At 35.3% G+C, this 19,374-nt stretch overlaps 1 protein-coding gene across 6 annotated transcripts in view; it reads right to left on the reverse strand.

Annotated features, from left to right (window-relative positions):
• Positions 1 to 19,374, reverse strand: part of CUL2 (cullin 2) — a 103,253-nt gene that overhangs the window by 20,824 nt on the left and 63,055 nt on the right. For all 6 annotated transcript variants that reach the window (XM_045465530.1, XM_045465529.1, XM_045465525.1 and 3 more), the window contains 4 exons: positions 8,532 to 8,628; positions 8,329 to 8,439; positions 4,655 to 4,817; positions 1,629 to 1,753 (listed from right to left, as the gene is read on the reverse strand). In XM_045465530.1, the coding sequence (XP_045321486.1) occupies positions 1,629 to 1,753; positions 4,655 to 4,817; positions 8,329 to 8,439; positions 8,532 to 8,628 (496 nt within the window). The remainder of the gene's footprint in view (positions 1 to 1,628; positions 1,754 to 4,654; positions 4,818 to 8,328; positions 8,440 to 8,531; positions 8,629 to 19,374) is intronic.

Consider the following 19,374-nt stretch of genomic DNA (forward strand, 5'->3'; position numbering starts at 1 on the left):
ATCTAGGTATCTAGGTAACTAGATACCTAGATATATATCTACATATAGACCCTCAAAAATGTTTTTAACTAAGATGGCTTTAAAAATCTAAAACTTTGGTATGGAAATTAGCTTGTCATTCAACATCATTGAAATGCAGGACTCTAGTTCTTCTGCCAGAAAAACCGACTAAAAACACTTCTGTGTTGGAATACCGTATCTTAAGGGTAACAAGATACAGCCTCTCAACTACCAGGCCTATCACTTTCATAGAGGATTATATAAACAAAAACTGCCTTCAAAGCTACTGAAGGCTGAGAGGGAAAGGAGAGTTAAAAAGCCAGAATCTGTGAAAACAGAGACCCCTGGAACTAAGCAGTACAATTCCCCACATCTCAGAGGGAAGAAGTATCTAGCAGTGCAAAAGTGAGTTTTCTGATCTTAATGGAGGGAACTATGTCAGCTAAAATTATTTGGGTCTACTACAAATGTATTCTCTTACACTTCCACCCCCTTGTCCTTGACACCAATCTCTGCCTCTTTGCCTAGTACCATTTAACACCCATAATCTAAAAAATATAGATTAATAAACCTAGGCTTTACAAAAATGGAAAACTTATTAGTGTGGCAAAACCATTACTGTGGCAGGATATAAAAATCACTGGAGTGATGAGCATTTAATAAATGCTCCTAAACAATGATATCCATATAGAGATTACTGCAAATGAAGAGCCAAAAGCTCTACTTCAGGAAGAGAAAGAAGTAACATTTCATGTCATGTCTATCTTATTTGTCAAGCCATCACTAGTGATAACAAAGGCGGTGATCCAAAAAGATTTGATGATACGAACACATATTGAGAAGAAAGACACCTTGTTGTAAACAGTCATTTGACTGACAAGGAACTCTTCAGAAAGATGGGTGTTAGGAACATGAGGATACTGCTGGATATTCTGGGTAGTAAGCATATATTTAGGGAAGATTGTTTTAATTTAAATTTGCTTCCTGGACTACCAAATTCAGAGCATTTATAAAGAAAGCAAATTGTAATTTGCCTATACTGCCTTTGATAGATACCATTACTACTATAACTATTAATGCCAGTTACATAGAAACACAATCATTTACAAACAGCAAACATATTTTTCTGTGAGAAGTTAATTAACAATTGCTAAATGAACACATCAGTATAACTAAGAAGCCTATCTCATTCAATGACTTTCTAATAATACGGTAATTCCAAAATAAGGACAACAAACTATAGGTTTAAAACATATTTTAGGGGCGCCTGGGTGGCGCAGTCGGTTAAGCGTCCGACTTCAGCCAGGTCACGATCTCGCGGTCCGTGAGTTCGAGCCCCGCGTCGGGCTCTGGGCTGATGGCTCAGAGCCTGGAGCCTGTTTCCGATTCTGTGTCTCCCTCTCTCTCTGCCCCTCCCCCGTTCATGCTCTGTCTCTCTGTCTGTCCCAAAAATAAATAAACGTTGAAAAAAAAATTAAAAAAAAACAAACAAACATATTTTAATAAATATGTTTCATTTGTTATCATGGTAGGACTCTTCTGCCATTGTTTAAAATAGTGAAGTCAAAAGAAAAACTCCATGATATTCTGATTAAGAGAAAAACATCCCAGCTCCTTATATAACTCACATTTTCCTGAGTAAGATTACTGGTTGCTCTAAGGCCCTCATCATGGATATGATTTTGCAGCTCCTGAATCATATGAGGTAAACCAGTGGACACAGCACGAAGTAAGACATACATATTTGCCATGTCTGAAGAGAAAAAGAAAATTTGATTATTAAATTTCCAAAGAGTTCAAATAATATTTTAATGCAATAGGTAATATATGGTTCAAAATGCAGAGTTACAAGAGAATGCAGAGAAAGTCCCCCACACCCATCTCCAACCATCCAGTCCTCCTTTCCCACAGGAAAGGAATACTGTAGTTAATACCTTTTCAAAGATGTTTCATGCACATTCAAACAAATACATATAGTCTTTCCTCTGCATCTTTTTACACAAAAAGTGTAGCCCGTTTTATGTATTATTTGCAATTGTATAACACACTATTTTCACTTAAGAGATCTTTTTATCATTACACAGTGTATTTCACATATTTTATAACTGCATAGCACCACATTATGTGGCTATATTACAAACGCTTACAAATTTATGAAAATTTGGTTGTTTCCAATCTCTTGCTATTACAACATTACAATTACTAAACCTGTATATTAGCAAGCATATCTGTAGTATAAATCCCTGGAAGTGGGATTGTTATGTCAAAGCTTCATCCTCTAAACAGATCCTTATAACACAGCTCCCAACAGCAGGAAGTTCCCTTGCCAACAATGTGTTATCAAATGTTTTGATCTTTCCCACTGAGAGGTGAAAATGATGTCTCCGTGCAGTATTTTTAAACTTTTTACTGAAATATAACACACGCATAAAAAGTGTGCAAACATGTATCTAAATGAATTGTCATAAGTGAACACATAAACACCCATGTGATCACCCTGGGTAAGAAATAGACATTTCCTACACCCACAAGTTCCCTGCACGCCTCCTCCCAATCACTACTCCTCTTGCTCTTCCTCAAAGGCAATCACCGTCATGACTACCAACCCACAGATTAGTTTTGCTTGTTTTGATTTATAAAAATGGAATCATACAATTCCTTCATGTTTGGTTACTTTGGTTCAACATATTTATAAGGTTGATCTACATTTTGTATGGTAGCTGTAATCTGTCCATTTTCACTCCTCTATAATATTTCACTGTATGAATATACTGTACTTCATCTATTCTGTTATTGAACATTTGAACTGTTTATGGTTTGGGGCTGATACAAATAACACTGCAATGAACATTCTTGTACCTTTTTGTATGTATTTGCACACAGTTTGGGCAAGGGATTATGTACCTGGGAGACAATGTCAGTGTTTCAAAGTAGTTGCATCAATTTATATTCTGAGCCTAGTGTATAACAAGCTCTCTGTACTCCACACATTTCCTAATGCTTATTATATTCAATCTTTTAAATTTTATATCAAAATGTGACTATTGATATCAGTGTGGTTAATTTGTATTCCCCTATTTTAATAAGACTGAGGGCCTTTGTATATGTTTACTGGCTACTTGGATACCCTCTACTCTGCAGTACCTGTTCAAATTTCTTGACCATTTTATACTTTAGACATAAACCTTTTTCAGTCATTGCAAATATATTACCCTATGATTGTCTTTTGATACTTTTAATGGTCTTTTAATGACCCAACGTTTTTAATTTTAATGCAGTCCACTAGATCAATCTTTCCTTTGTGGTTAGTGCTTTTTGTGTCTTATTTAAAATTATCTTTCCCTACCTCAAGGTCATGAAGTTATTCTCCTACATTATCTTCTCACAGTGTTACTGTTTTACATTTAGGTCAAAAGCCTACAATGTATTGACTGATTCTGGACATGCTGTCTGAGGTACAGATCAAATTTTACTTTTTTCCCCAAGTGATTATCCAATGAACTCAGCACTATGTGTTAAGAAGACTGTATCTTTCACCCATTGCTTTACAGTGTTACTTTGGTCGTAAATCAAGTATCTATTGTATGTATGCATGGGTTCTTTCTATGCTATTTTATTCTATTGGTCTATCTCTCTACCCTTACACCAATGCCTCGATGTCTTAATTACTGTAGTTTTATCATAAATCATGCTATCCTGCAGTCTTCCCATTATGGTCTTTAAGACTGTTTTGACTTTTCTTAGTCTAAGAGTTTAACTTTCAGAATTAAAACAAACAAACAAAATCAAACCACTTCAGTTTTGAGTATATTCTCCTGATCTATAAATCAATGTTGCTTTCAACAGCGTTTAGTTTTTTGGGGCGCCTGGGTTTGTTAAGCGTCCGACTTCGGCTCAGGTCATAATCTCACAATTCATGGGTTCCAGTCCCACAATGGGCTCTGTGTTAACAGCTCAGAGCCTGGAGCCTGCTTTGGATTCTGTGTCTCCCTCTCTCTCTGCCCCTCCCCCACCTCTCTCTCATGCGCATGCATGCGCGCACACACACACACGCACGCGCGCGTGCACACACACACACACACACACACAAACACACTTTCTCTCTCTCTCAAAAAAAAACATTAAAAAAACCAATGTTTAGTTTTTTGTGTAAGTCTGGCACATATCTTGTTATGTTTACTCCCTGCTAGTGAAAATTTTTAGTGCTATTTTGTCTTTTAAAAAAAAAAAATCCCATTTTTTTACTGCTTATTACTAGCATCTCATTGCATCTTTATTTTGTATTTTCTTCTATTTTGAGTGAGATTAAGCATCTCCGTGTATTTAAAATCTATTCACGTTTCCTCTTCATCTTCTTTGCTTTTTTCCTGTTTATTAGAAACTCTTAATGTATTAAGGAAATTAGCCCTTGTGATACACAAAAATGTGCAAACACATTTTCCTAGTTTTACTTTTGACTTAGGAATATACTTTGAACATATACTTTTCAAAAACAGTCTTTCAACGTAGATTATTAAAAATCTGTAAAAAGGCACATCGAATATCTTAGAGACTATTACTAAAAATACTTGAAATCTAAGGAAGTTTGAAGATGATGTAAAAAGTGGGCTTATAATTTAATATCTATTCATAGTTACTGTTTCATATCACTTACCATTTTTTTTCTCTTGTCGGATGATATTATGACATTCTGCATGTAAGAACTGTAAGTGGTCTGCTACCATTCGTTGCTGACATTCATGAATCACTTTAGTATATGAACTTGGATGCAAGTATTTTCGACATCGAATTTCTTCATCTTTTAATCTACCTAGAACCTTTAGAAATATATTCTTATAGTCATGACCTACTATGAGGAAAAACCTGTTATCAGTAAGTAACTTAGGTAGCCTCAATTTAATGGCTCAATTAAATATGGCCAGGTAACAAATAAGGATTATATAACCAACGTAAGTCCACATTCCATAAATGATTTCAATTTTTTATTTAGGCTACTAGCTATCACCTACATTTCACCAAAATCTTATGAATAAGAACTAATAAAGTTAAGTGGTCTACATTTTGTCTTCATTTTAAAGGCAAGTTAATATGCAACAGGAAAAGTGGGTAAAAATTATTAAAAAATAGAACAGGTGGTTACTTTATGAATATTTAACTATCAAACTAAAAAATAATTTACATCAACTGGATCAAGTAGATTAATCTAATTATTTTATATTGGTTCCTCTTATAAAGTGTAAATGTAAACAGTATGTACATTAATTATCACATTAAAGATTTCATTAAAATTTCTGACAGTCAAATATAGTCTTAGTTAAATATGTCAATCAAGATCTTTAGTAAAGCTTATCTTATATAAGAAACATTGGGCTATAAACAATATACTGATTAATATTAATAAGAACCAGCTAATAAAGATAATAGCTAGAGAATCTGGCTAATTTCTACCTCAAAACAAAACTGCATTTGCAATAAAAATCATGCTAGCATAGTATAGACTGCAATGCAATGCAAAGCTATATAACTAGAGTTTTTGAACTTAACAGGTCCCAGAGAACTATGTATAGTTAAGCCTTTAGGGAGTACTACTGATTTGTCTGGGCATAATTAGATAATACTGGGGGGAGGGAGTGCCTGGTGGCTCAGTTGGTTAAGCATCCAAGTCTTGGTTTCAGCTCAAGTCATGATTTCATGGTTTAGAGACTGAGTCACGCTGATAGCATGCAGCCTGCTTGGGATTTACTCTCTCCTTCTCCCTCTGCCCCTCCCCTGCTCACACTCTCTCCCTCTCTCTTAAAGTAAACAAACAAAACTTAAAAAAAAAGAAGCTAATACTGGGATGAAAGGTGATGTTGACAGGGGAAAGAAGACATCATTCCTGGATACCTCTCAGATACCTTTTGATGAAAATGAGGTAAAGATGGAAGAGAGATTCATGGTCCTATCTTTGCTACCCTGTGGAACCAGGAGTTCAGGGCAGACACAGAAACCAAAGGTAGCCAAAAAAGTATCCAGACTAAAAGATGATGGGGAATCTGGGTGGCTCTGCTGGTTAAGTGTCGACTCTTGATTTCAGCTCAAGTGATCTCATGCTTGTGAGATCAAGCCGCACATAGGGCTCCAGGCTCTGTGCTGGGCATGGAGCCTGCTTAAGATTCTCTTTCTTCCTCTTCCTCTGCCCCTCCCTGCTCATTCATGTGCATATGTGTGAACTGTCTCTCTCTCAAAAAATAATAATAATAATAATAATAGTAATAGCCTATAAGATGTTTATAGCACATATTTAATCAACAAAGACAGTCATTTTGGTCAGTAAGTTTTTCTTTCAAAACAAAAATATCCCTTAAAAGGATTATGCCTATTAATCATTATAGTGCACTGTAAGTGACTTTAGTGTTTATGGGTTAACTAAATGCAACAGGAATTAGAGTCTGGAGGTGAGGAAGGATAAGTAAAGGAAAAAAAAAAATAATGACAATTGGGAGAAGGGTACGTATCAAGAGGAAGGTAGACAAGAGTGGAGTATCTCCATGTAAGGCTTCAAATAGTTACAAAATCACTTATAGCTGGGGAGGAAAGGCCAAAACTACAGGTAAAATACAGAAAGAGAAGTAGGACGGCTACATTAGTCTGTAAATTAAATGAACTACTTTTATGTATGCTATTTCCCAAACATAATTTCCAAAGGCCCTCCTTTTTACAGTTTGAGATATAATTTACTTATTGTATGATTTACCCATTTAAAATATAATTCAATTGTTTGGGTGTATTACATTATTAGTGTTTTCAAAATTGTGGTAAAATATATATAACATAAAATATGTCACTTTAACCACTTTTTGACTGTGTTCAGTGTCATTAATTACATTCACAGTGTTGTGCAACTATTTCTAAAACTTTTTCACCACACCGAACAAAAACTCTTTAACCATTAAACAATAACTCTCTATTCTCTCCTCCTCCCAGGAACATCTCAACAACTTTCTGTCTCCATTAATTTATCTATTCTAGATATCCCACATTCTAGACAGTGTATGGTTCTACATAAGTGAAAATATAGTATTTTTGCCAAGGGCCTCCTTGTGAACCAAATGTAACAAGGAGTGTACATATCACTGATATTCTGTGCATACTTTTCAGGATTGGACCTAGAACCTTTAACAAGAGTCTAAGATGCAAAAAGGGCTTGGAGCTAAGGATCATTGACTTAATGTAACCTCTTAATAGATGGAGAAAAATGTCCCAGAGACTTACTCAAGGTACCAGAGCTAGTGACAACAGCAGGAAGAGAATAAAAGAGCTCAGACTTCTAGACCTGGGCTTTGTGGAATATATAATGTATCAGTAAGTACTGATATTTCTTAACCTGTCATCTATGGAGGCCAGTCTATAATTATTCCACTTATAATACGTTATTTTTCTTGGCTAAACAAACTAACAGATATCATCCTATAATAAAATGCTTGAGGGGAGCCTGGGTGGCGCAGTCGGTTAAGCGTCCGACTTCAGCCAGGTCACGATCTCGCGGTCCGTGAGTTCGAGCCCCGCGTCGGGCTCTGGGCGGATGGCTCAGAGCCTGGAGCCTGTTTCCGATTCTGTGTCTCCCTCTCTCTCTGCCCCTCTCCCGTTCATGCTCTCTCTCTGTCCCAAAAATAAATAAACGTTGAAAAAAAAAAATTTTTTTAAAAATGCTTGAAATTCAGTACAGCAAGTGAAAAAACCTGGCTAAAAATTTAATACATCTTATATGATGGCTGACTTTATAACAATTCCTTTACCAAGAAAATACACATACAGTTTTAAATATGGTAATCAATAAATGTTGGTTTAAGGATTAATTAAAGTTTCTTCTGGAGCTTTTACTCAGTCTTCCAAAAGTTGAACAGACCCAAAGAGTAACCTATCCAAATATCTAGAATTATTATATTTTTCCTTATTTTCACTTCCATTTTAAAGAAGAAAAGATAAAAACCCACATACCTCGCTTCTATGTTTATCCTATGCCTTAAACTTATCTACTAAACATAAATATAGTTTATCCTTTAGCCAAGACTGTGAATATTAATTTTAAAGGCAAGCAAATCAAGCAATCAGGATTTATCAAAAAGCATCAACCATGATGAAAATTGGATAGCACTTTTTCTCATGGAAAATGCCACAGCAAGAACAATGATTTATCAATAGGAATTGCACATTAATTATAACCCAGAGTAATGATCAAACAAATAAAAGCTTTTTCCACTTTCTTAATTAAGAAAACAAATGTTAAATAAAACCATACCTGACATATAAGAGATGATGCATTTAACATAATATGCTCTTTCTTACCTTTTCCATATACTGTGAGCAGTTTGATTCTTGTAATAAATTTGAAGCTTCTTGTTTGTAATATTCTCCTGTTTCAGTCAGAAAGGGAGACTCAAAGATTTCCTGATAAAACTAAATAAATCAATTAAAATTTAATTAAAAAATTAGAACAAGTAATTTAAAAAATTAAAGGTCTGATTATGTTTTTAAAGGAGGCTTTTTACCTTTAAGGGGAATTTTTTCTTATACTGTTCAACATGAACAAAGGAGTTAATAACCCCATGGATTACTTTCTGGTTTGGGTCTTCTCCACCACGATCACTAAAACAAGGTATAACAAAAAATATTGAGAATACAATTATCTATGGAAAAATAGCAAAGAATGCCAAAATATGGCTGTTAATATTCTATTGGTCTAATCAATTTATAAAGCATTTTAAAGGTCAATGCATGCTTGATGCTTAAAAATAATGTTTTTCATATCATAGCTGAATTAATATTTATGATAGTTAATGTAGTCATTAGATGTCATTTCAATAAATGAGAAAAGTGTTAATTGTAAATACTACATTGATACTCGGATGATACTACTTTTATTTTAGAGTAGACATGAGGCCATCAATTCAAGACTTTTAATACTGATGGTTAAAAATATTTGAATTTGACTTGCCACAAACTGTTACTAGAGGATTTGGTCAGAATTTGGTCTGGACCATTACAAGTATGCCCATAATAATCTGACAGTACACATAAACTCTATATATTATTACTCCCTGAAGGGACTAATAGGTGCTATTCTCTAAGAGATCTGCCACTGAGTTGCTTCCCATGCAAACACAAAGGTTTTTGGAAATTTTAGACATTTAGTGAGATATGTTTCAGTATTTCTATATCCCTTTACAGCTGCAAAGGAATCTAAAATCACCTCAATTATTCATGTGACATTTGGTAAGTTCCTACTTAGCCAAGGCACTATTTGTGATGCAAGTTTTATTTATCAAAAAATTGTTTTTAATGTTTATTTATTTTTGAGAGAGAGAGAGACAGAGCATGAGCAGGGGTAGGGCAGAGAGAGAGGGAAACACAGAATCTGAAGCAGGCTCCAGGCTCCGAGCTGTCAGCACAGAGCCCGACGCAGGGCTCGAACTCATGAACCGCGAGATCACGCCCTGAGCTGAAGTTGGACACTCAACCAACTGAGCCACCCAGGCGCCCCTAAGATGCAAGTTTTAAACATGGTAACAAGTGTAGGTGAATGTCAGGCTTTCTAATTACAGAAAGAGGAAAATGAAATAGAAAAAAATAGTTTGCCTAAAGCCACAGCCCAACAGTCTGGCCCAAAGTTGGGAGTTTCTGACTTCAGTACTAATGCTCAAATCAAACCATTATGCGGTCAAAGGTTTACCTTCCTCCTGGCAATCTTTCACCTCACTTTAAAATGTCTTTTTTTTTCCCTCTGAGTTAATATTTATTTTACAGAGAGAACAACAGAAAATACATGATCACCATTCCATCGTAAAAATATCTTGTTCTTTACAGTAGGATAAAAAGACTTTCTAACATTTTTGAAAAGTGTTGAGGCAATGATGTTTACATATTAGTGTCCCTCCCTGCCTCTGCATCTCTCTAATACTCTTTCATTCTTTCTTTACTTATCTGGATAGTCTGGGGGAAGGTTTTTGTACTTGAACAAATATAGGTATAATAATTCTGTCAGTTATAAAATCTCAGATACAAAATCTACATTTTGATATTACTAACAAAAGCAATGAGTTCCTATAATGTCACATATACTGCTCTGCTCACCTTCTATCATTTCCTTCCTAAATCCAAATTAAATCTGGTGAAATAATGATCTAACCTATCTCATCTATTTGGAACACACCAGATTTTTTTTCTTTTAACTTTGTCTAGGGCCAAATAAAAATCAGTCAAGAATGAGAAACGTCTGAATTTTTGGAAAATTAGACTACTAAAATTCTTTTCATGACCAAAGTCTATTCTCCCTGCTCAGCACCAGGAAAACTTCCACTCCTGATATTCTCAGCACTCTTGCCATTTGTTTCTGATCCCAAAAGGCCCAGGTAAGCTGGAATTGGGTGACACACTGTCTAGAAGAAACACAGATATTCCTCCTGCTTAATAACTAAGCTGTCCTCCCTAAAAAGGTAACAGCTGAATTCAGAAACTCTTAGGCATAATTATTCAATCTTTAAGATCACCACACACTTTTATAACTATACAAAACATTATAAATATACAGCATTTCTATTAGGCTGACAGATAATGAAAAAAAACTGAAATGATACCAAGTTAGTAATACACAAAAGCACTGACTAAATTGGTCATCTGAATAAACTCTAGTTTTCATCTAAGAACCTGGTCCCAAGAGATAAACCCTGAGAAAAGAAATGAATTTTTAGAACTATTGCTAATTATTTTATCTTAACAGGACTGTGTGGCAAATGCCTACAAAAGTCATAATGAAATTACCAACATAATGAAACCAATCAGCTGAGATGATAGGTACCAAAAGGAATATTTACCATAGACCTTAAGACCAGCATTTTAGAGTCAGGCTGCCTGGGTTTGAGTTCTGGCTGCATTAATATGTCACCTTGGGCAGGCACTTTTTAACCTCTTGGTACTCACTCAGATCTCCTCTTCTGTAAAGTGGGGATAATAAAAGTACCTACACCTCATGGGTGTGAGGATGTGATAAAGATTAAGCATAACGCAAGAAAGCATGTAACACAGTGCTTGGTATAGGAATAAACAATTAATAAATACCACCTATTATTTTAAGTACTAATAGGAACAAAATGGAAGCATTTTTAATATATTAGAGAAGAGAATAAAGAGACCAAAAAAGCACTGATTGTCATTTTAAAATCAAAGCTTTTAAAGCCTATGAAATGAGCTTTTAACTCAAACAGCAGACCAAATTTGTGACAGTCATCAAAAGTTAGGCTGGAACTCTCAAAAGTCTTGATACTGATATATGACAAGGGGTACATTAATCTCTTAGTGAAACCTTCCCTTTACCCGTATGTTTAAATGAAAGTAGCGTTCCAGCAAACTAAATGCGGTCCCCTGTCCCTACTGTAAATCTGGGAAATGACAGGAAGGTTACTTTTTAGTACCCCATTGTTGGTGGTAGCCCTTGGACTTAAAGAAATTGAAAAAAGATGGAAAGAAGACAGGGCAGTGTGGGAAAATAAAACTATATGCAAAAATGCACAAGAGAATGAACTGCTACAAGGAGAGGATGGGAAGGGAGTAGAGGAAGACAGGCAAAGAAGTGGCAGACACCGAAAGCTGGACAGCACAGAAAGTTGATAAAACCGTCCAGGACATGAGGAGCAAGAGTCAGTCTCTGAAGCAAGACGAGTCACAGCTCTGTGTGTGTGACCGTCTAGGGCGGTAAGCGGGGCATGAGAGGCAGCGGAGCTCAAGAAGGGAAACCGCTGCAACCAGAAGACTTGCTGCGGCCCTCACCTGAGAACACCTTCTAGTTTCCCCTATTCCCACCCGAGAAAGGCAATGGGAAATCGAGGAAATGTTTTACCTTCAGACTGGCAAGATTTCCTAACAGCAAGTATTGCTGAATGGCAGAGAAACAGGCATTCTCACATTCTGCTTGTGGAAGAACAAGCGCATCAGAGGGCAAACTGGCAAAATTCTAAATGCATGTACTCTATGGCTCCAAACAAACATCTGCATTCATGCATGATAAAAAGCAAGAGTTGGATTAGTGGGTAAACTGGAAACAACCTAATATACACCATGAGAAGGGTTTAATAAAATGAGGTAGGACCATACTAAATAAATACTAAGTAACAGTTTAAAAAGAATGTGGTATATATTAACAGAAAAATTATCAAGATATATAATTGAATAAAAAAAGAAGTTAGTAAGTATGTACATCATTTATGATTTTAAAAAGTTAGAAAAAATCACATAAAAAAGAAAACAATCTCTGTATTGTACTTATTTCTGTATGTAAACATAAAAAGACCTAGGAAAAGGTTTGTAAAGACACTTAAGCAAATAATAACAGGGATTATTACCTCTGGGAAGAGAAAGCCTAAGAAAAGGATCTGGAACATTCAAAGTTTTTCAAGAATGTATGTACCACTTGTGTATTTAAAACTAAGTTTTTCATTGAGTAGCTAATTACATGGTCTAGGGAAGAAAATGTACAAGGTGAGTCTGGCACATCCTGACACACTAGGTAACAAGAAAGGTTGCAAGGATGACTAGGATCTTCTCAAAAAGACCATGGTGCCACCTAACCAAATGGAAGTAATTTAAACTTTAGTAAAACACCACAATGAATAGAAACAAATCAAATGTATTTAGGTCTATAAGATCATCATAATATACTGGGGGAATAAGGCTAATTGGTCACTTTCTGAGGGTAACAACAACCCAACTCATTATCTTGACAAATGGGTAAAGAACAAACTAAGCAGTTATTTTACCCTTCCTATATGAACTTCACCATCGGGTAACCAAATAGTAGACGAAGGGAAGCATGTCTTTATAAAATTATTGCTTCCAGGTAGGAGTTAAAACAAAATGATAGAAAGAGAGTGACAGTTTTATAAACCTCATTAAACAAAAGATGTCAGTATTCAGCATCAGTGGTTGCTTAAATCCAAAACAAGTGAAAAAACAGACATTATGAAAGAACAAAGTATCTATAGTTTCGTCTGAGGGAACCAAGGAGTCTGCCAATTTGCAGGAAATAAAGAGGACAAAGGAACATTTTTTGGATGGACAAAACTAAACTCTTACAGGGTCTAGGAATATACATGTGGGTGATAAAATCATAAGAAATAGAAGAAAGGAACTACCTTACAAGTCAGCATAAAGGTAACTTTTGCATAAAGGAAGGGATGGGACACATATAAAGGTTTCAGGGGTGGCTGGCATGGTTCTATTTCTTGACTTGGGTGGTAATAACAAGAATATTCACTTTATAATAATTCATTAGGCTGTACAATTGTGTTGTGCAGTTTTCTGTATCTTTTAATTTACATTTAAAAAGTTAAATAACGCACACACAGCAAAATCCCCCCAAATACAAAAGAAAACTGATATAACAATATTAATATGTGCCAGAATAAAGAAAAAGAGCACAAGATATATGATGTTACAACAATAAAAATAATTAACCATGAAGATAATAATCCTGATATTTACTCAACTAACAAACAGAGATTCAAAATATATGAAACAAAAACTATTAATTGCAAGGAAAAAAGTCAATAAATCTAAAACTGAGCTGGGAAATTTTAAAATACATTTTTCAGAAACTCTGAGATTCAAAAGAATAAAGACTGAGTTAGATTTTTGTCTTTATCTAAGACTGTATTTTTCCCTCAATGAAGTCTCCAGGGTCTAAACAACTAATAAATAAAAATGACAAACACACGGATGCATCAGAGAAAGCATACATCAGCCATACCAGGCTATGTTACAAAGTGTTCCAAATTCAAAAAGGAGAATTTCATTTCAATTTTTGCTTTTGTTCACAGAGTACTCAACACTAAAAAGTTAACTACAGAATTACTGGGGAAAAGAAATGCAACTCTGAATCTTTCTAACATTAAAAACTCAGGGTTTTCAATGGTATCCTTAAATATCTAAGTAATTCCTTTTATAAGCATTTAAAAATATATCTATTTATTTCCTTTTTATAATTTCATATATCCAATTTTAATTTTAAGTAAAACTAAAGTCCTTGCAGAAAATTTATATCACAATATTTATTTTCCATATTTATGCTTGCCTCTTTATATATTACTGAAAATATTCAAATTCTTATACTATAACATTTGGATCCATGAAGTTACACTATTTTATTTATTAAAATTATAAACAACTTTAGGTTGTTACTGCACTGAAAGTCCCAGTTGGCAATTCTACTATATTAATATGAAAGATAGATAAGTTACCATATGAACAAAATTACTTCTATCTTTCCAAGTGAAGTAAATACTGAAAAATATGCAATATACAATCTATGGTTAACATCATGTGTTTTCTTCCATATATATATATATATATATATATATATATATATATATATGAAGAAGCACCTTTACTTAAAAATTCTACAACCTACATTCCACTTTTAAACCTAATATTTCTCTGAAACACTTTTCTTCAAAATGAATGAAACTGCGATTATTCCTATAGTGTTTACATAGCTCAAGAGAAGCCACCTTTATAAGAATACAATTAAGCTGAAAGAGTTCAGTCCCAGTTTATATCTTAAAAGCAGATGATGCATGATCTTTAAGCCATCAGCTCCTCCTTTTCTCCTTTTACATCATTTTACATTGCTGTCTTTTCTGTCTGTCCTTTTAAACCTTCTTCTTGTCTTTCCTGCAGAGATCCCACTTTACCCAACTGAAAAGTCATGAAATTCTAACTATAGTTTACTAAGTATTTCAGCATTCATGCTCCGTAAGAATCCTCACTTAGTGGAACATACTGATTTCACAAGGAAAAATCTTCCATTAGTCTGACAGGTAACTTTACTTCTTTAAACGCTGAGATGGGCCTCAATTTTCTGAAATCTTCAAAGAAGTTACCTCAGGACTGGAAATATTATGATCTATATATTTTTCTTATAATATGGGAAATGTAAGACAATTGCATGTGAGATCACATACAAAAATTCCTAGGCTCATGGGTGGTGGTAGGGCATAAAATATACCTAATACACATAACCAAACTTACATTAAGAAGTAATCTTTTCTTTAAAGATAGCAACCAAATTAATTCTTTTACTGATGAGTTTAATACTACACAGCTGAAAGAGGGGAAAAAGTGTATTACTCTGCTTTAAAAAAAATTATAATCATTATAAAATTAACTGAGGTAGAGATTATCTAACCCAAATTGTAGGAAAGAGCAATCACATTAGTATCAGATAACTACCTATGTAGTAGAAGCAAGCATTTTTAGCTAAAGGACAGTGTTAAAAATCATAGGGCCAAAAAAAAAAAAAAAAAAAAAAAAAAAGAAAGAAAGAAATGTAGACAGCTGCTGGAACACAGTTTCAAAGTACCAGTATCTGGTATGGTGAATATCTAAGAGCAAACATGCTACTAAGTATTTAAGAATTAGGAAAGACATATGTTTTTATCTTTTAGCAACTCTTGGCCATTGTGATAAAAATAATCTTTCAGACTACATTAAATAATTTTAGTATTAAGTAAGACCCATCTACGGAAGAAGGAAACGAGTTCTATCTGTCAAGGATTGCTGGTTCATTAGTATTCTCTACTCTGAAGTTTTTTAACGTATAATCTTCTCTTTACTTCTGTGCATTGTTTTCAAACTATGTTTCCTAGTGCTCTCAGCAATTTACCAGTCTCTTGTCAAAGTCTCTTGCGTTATTGTCATCCTGTTTATGACAGTTGCTTTCTTATTTAAATCTAATTAGACCTCATATAAAACCATATACTGGAAAACAGAAATTTCAAGTTGAAAGAGGCCTCCAAAGGTCAGCTGATACAACCTTCCCTATTTCACAGGAATCCAATGAGGTAATTTATTCAGGAAACAGAATTATAAAAGAAATTGGAATGCCCTGATTTCCAATCTGTCTGTTGTTCATACAAATTATTTAGAGAGGGTTGCTTAAAATTTAAAAGGAGGTGGGGGGGGGGGGGCAAGAATCTAGACCTAAGGAATCAAGGAAGATTAAGACTATGTAGGCTGAGAATCATTTTTCTGAAAACATCTATAAATACTTTCTCAAGAGTTTGGGAAGTAAAAAAGCATAACCCCCAAGGATGAAAAAAAAAAAAAAAAACTGATCCAACCAAAAGGCGTTTCAACCTGTTAAATTCATTACAGATTTGAAGAATAACAGATAATGTTAACTGAATTCATAAGAAGTGTTAAAAGGTTAAGCTGTCTTGACAAGCTTTACATAAGAACCTGTTTAATGAAAAATACCTACACAAACTGGATTGCTTTAAGGAGTTATTATAAAAAGTTTTCACTTGGATATTAATTTTACTGAATACTTATTGTACCTTATTATGCCTCAGGGAGTGTAGTAAATACTTTACATAAAGCATCTCATTTCATCTCAACAACAGCAATATAAAATGGGTATTGTTAACACTCTCTTTTAGTAAGTTGATTTAGACAAAATTCTTTTGGCATCAAGGGAAAAATAGCTGGCAGCTAAATCACAGAAGTATGTAAAAATATTCCCTAGGGAACAAGTTACTCCACTCTGGTATCTTAAAAACTTGTAATTTTCAATCAATTTTCACTTTATTTTACTTCTTACTCCTAATCGCTCTTTTTAAAAAGTAAATTTCATCATTTGCAGTAGGAAGTATGGGCAGTAATTCAACTATTTCTTATGCTTTTAAAAATTATTAATGGAGCTCTAACACAGGGCTACAATAAGCTAGGTAAATTATTAATGTCTTTATTTTCTTTAACTGAGATTACCAGATAGAAAACAATGCTTAAATATCAGGAATTCTACATACTGTCTTACATTAGGAACCCTTCCTCAACCTCCACACTATATAATCATATCTCAGCTGAACGAATACACAGATTCCTGAAAAAAAAAACAAAACTTTGGTTAGAGATTTTAAAGTGTCCCTCTCACCAAAGATTCTATATACATTTCAGTCAATCTAAAAACAGTCTTGTCTCCCAGAAGAAGAAAAGAAAAGAAAAATAAGAATGGGATAATAAAAGAGAAAGAAAGATACAACAGGGAAGATCGACTGAGACAAAACTGATTCCTTAAAAAAAAAAAAATCCAACAAAATACACAAATCTCTAGTAAAAGTCCTCACGAAAAGATACATGCAAGCAATATTATGAGTGAAGACATCACTCCAGATGGGAATTAAAAGGAAAATAAAATACCAAGTGACTAAAGTTAGTATCACAAGTAAAAAAAAGAAAGTATTGTTGATATACTCTACTCTTTGATATTATATGATGAGAAGGGCATATATATCACCATGTGGCATTCCTCCTCCAAACCCATAATCTCAGTCTAATCTGACCCAACATCACAGAAATCAAAGTTGACAGACATACTACAAAATACCTGATCACTAATTTTTTAAAAAAAGTGTCAATTCACGAGAGACAATGGAAGACTAAAAATATCTCCACCAAGTAGAAGAGACCAAGAGAGACATGACAGCTAAATACACAATGTTGTGATTTAGACTGGATCCTGGAGCAGAATCAGTGAAAAACTGAGAAAGTACAAATACAATCTGTAGTTTAGTTAACAGTTTTATACTAACGTTCATAAATATACCATGGGTTGTGAGATGGTAATATTAGGAAAAGAGGAGTATACAGGAACTTTCTGTATTGGCTTTGCAACTCTTCTATAAATTTAAAGTTCTTTCAAATAACAACTTTTTTAAAGTAAATACTGTCAACAACTACTTCCAAAAATTCTGAAAAAATAACTCACAACGGACTCAGAAGAAATAAATATCTGACTACTGAAAAAACTACAGGCAGTGTAAAAAATTCTGAGACAACTGTTTTGGGATCCAGCACTCTAAGATTTGGCAAAAAGCTGGAGATTGGAAAGATGGCAGAGTAGAAGGATAGTGAGCTCACCTCATCTCATGGACACACCAAGTCAACAACTACATCTACACAATTCTGAAAATAATCTGAAGACTGGCAGAACAAATCTTCCACAACTAGTTGTAGAGGAAGCCACAACAAAAAAAAGTGTGAGAAGGGGCGCCTGGGCGGCTCAGTTGGTGAAGCTTCTGACCTCGGCTCAGATCATGTTCTGAGTTGATGGGCTCGAGCTCTACATCGGGCTCTCTGCTGTCAGCTCAGAGCCTGCTTTGGATCCTCTGTCTCCCTCTCTCTCTGCTCCTCCCCCTTTCTCACTCTCTGTCTCTCAAAATAAATAAATAAAAACATTAAAAAAAAAAAAAAGATGCAAGAGACAGAAATGCAGTCAGGAACCAAACCCTAAGCAACTAACCACAAGTGGGAGGGATATCACAAACAAGAAGGTGTGAGGGGATTAGACCCTACACCAGGGACCTCCAGCCCTGGGGACCCACACTGATAAGATGAGTCCCCATAATGTATGGCTTTGAAAATCATCTGGCTTAATTTCAGGAGCATTAAAAACCAGCAGAGCTTAACCCCTGGAGGCCTGGAGGGCAATAGGAAACCTACTCCTTGCCCTTAAAAAACCAGCACACTAAATAACTTGGCAGAGACACAGCATAGAAATAGCAGTTTGGGGGTGCCTGGATGGCTCAGTTGGTTAAGCATCCGACCTCAGCTCAGGTCATGACCTCATGGCTCATGAGTTCAAGCTCTGTGTCGGGCTCTGTGGTGATAGCTCAGAGCCTGGAGCCTGCTTCCGATTCTGTGTCTCCCTCTCTCTCTACCCCTCTCCCACCTGCACTGTCTCTCTCTCAAAAATAAACATTAAAAAAAAAAAAAACAGTTTGAAGGTGCTTGGGGTATATGTGAAGATTTACTGACTAATCTTAGAATATGTTGACGGGGCAGGGATCTGCAGGAGACTTCTCCAGGAGCTAAAGTGTTGGTGGGTGCCATTTCTCTTCTACTCCCTGATCTATATAATTGGACACAGTTCTATCACTCTCCCATCTACACTGCTACCACAGCTGGTCCTCACCGCCCCAGTGTTCTCCTACTGACCTGCTCCACCCAAGAAACCCATCTCAGCAGACATCCTTCCAAAGTGGCTCTTGCCCTGTCACAATACCATACACTAGCTCATCCGCAGTTCCGGCAGCCAGGCCTCTTAGCTGGCTGCACATGGAGCAAGCCATTGTTCTTCAGTATGCTAACAGTGGTGGCAGAGACTAACTGCAGACAGCTAGGGTGAGTGCTGGCCCCAACTACCAGTTAGCCCAGGCAGTTAACAGCTGGGCCTCTCAACAGTGTGGGGAACAAATCCTGTCCAGTGCCCCAACAGCAGGCAAAGTAGGTTACTGTAGACAGTTGGGCTGAAGGCCAGTCCCATCTACCACCATGCCCACAGCA

This window comes from Leopardus geoffroyi, chromosome B4 (assembly GCF_018350155.1).
Source record: "Leopardus geoffroyi isolate Oge1 chromosome B4, O.geoffroyi_Oge1_pat1.0, whole genome shotgun sequence".
Taxonomy (NCBI): domain Eukaryota; kingdom Metazoa; phylum Chordata; class Mammalia; order Carnivora; family Felidae; genus Leopardus; species Leopardus geoffroyi.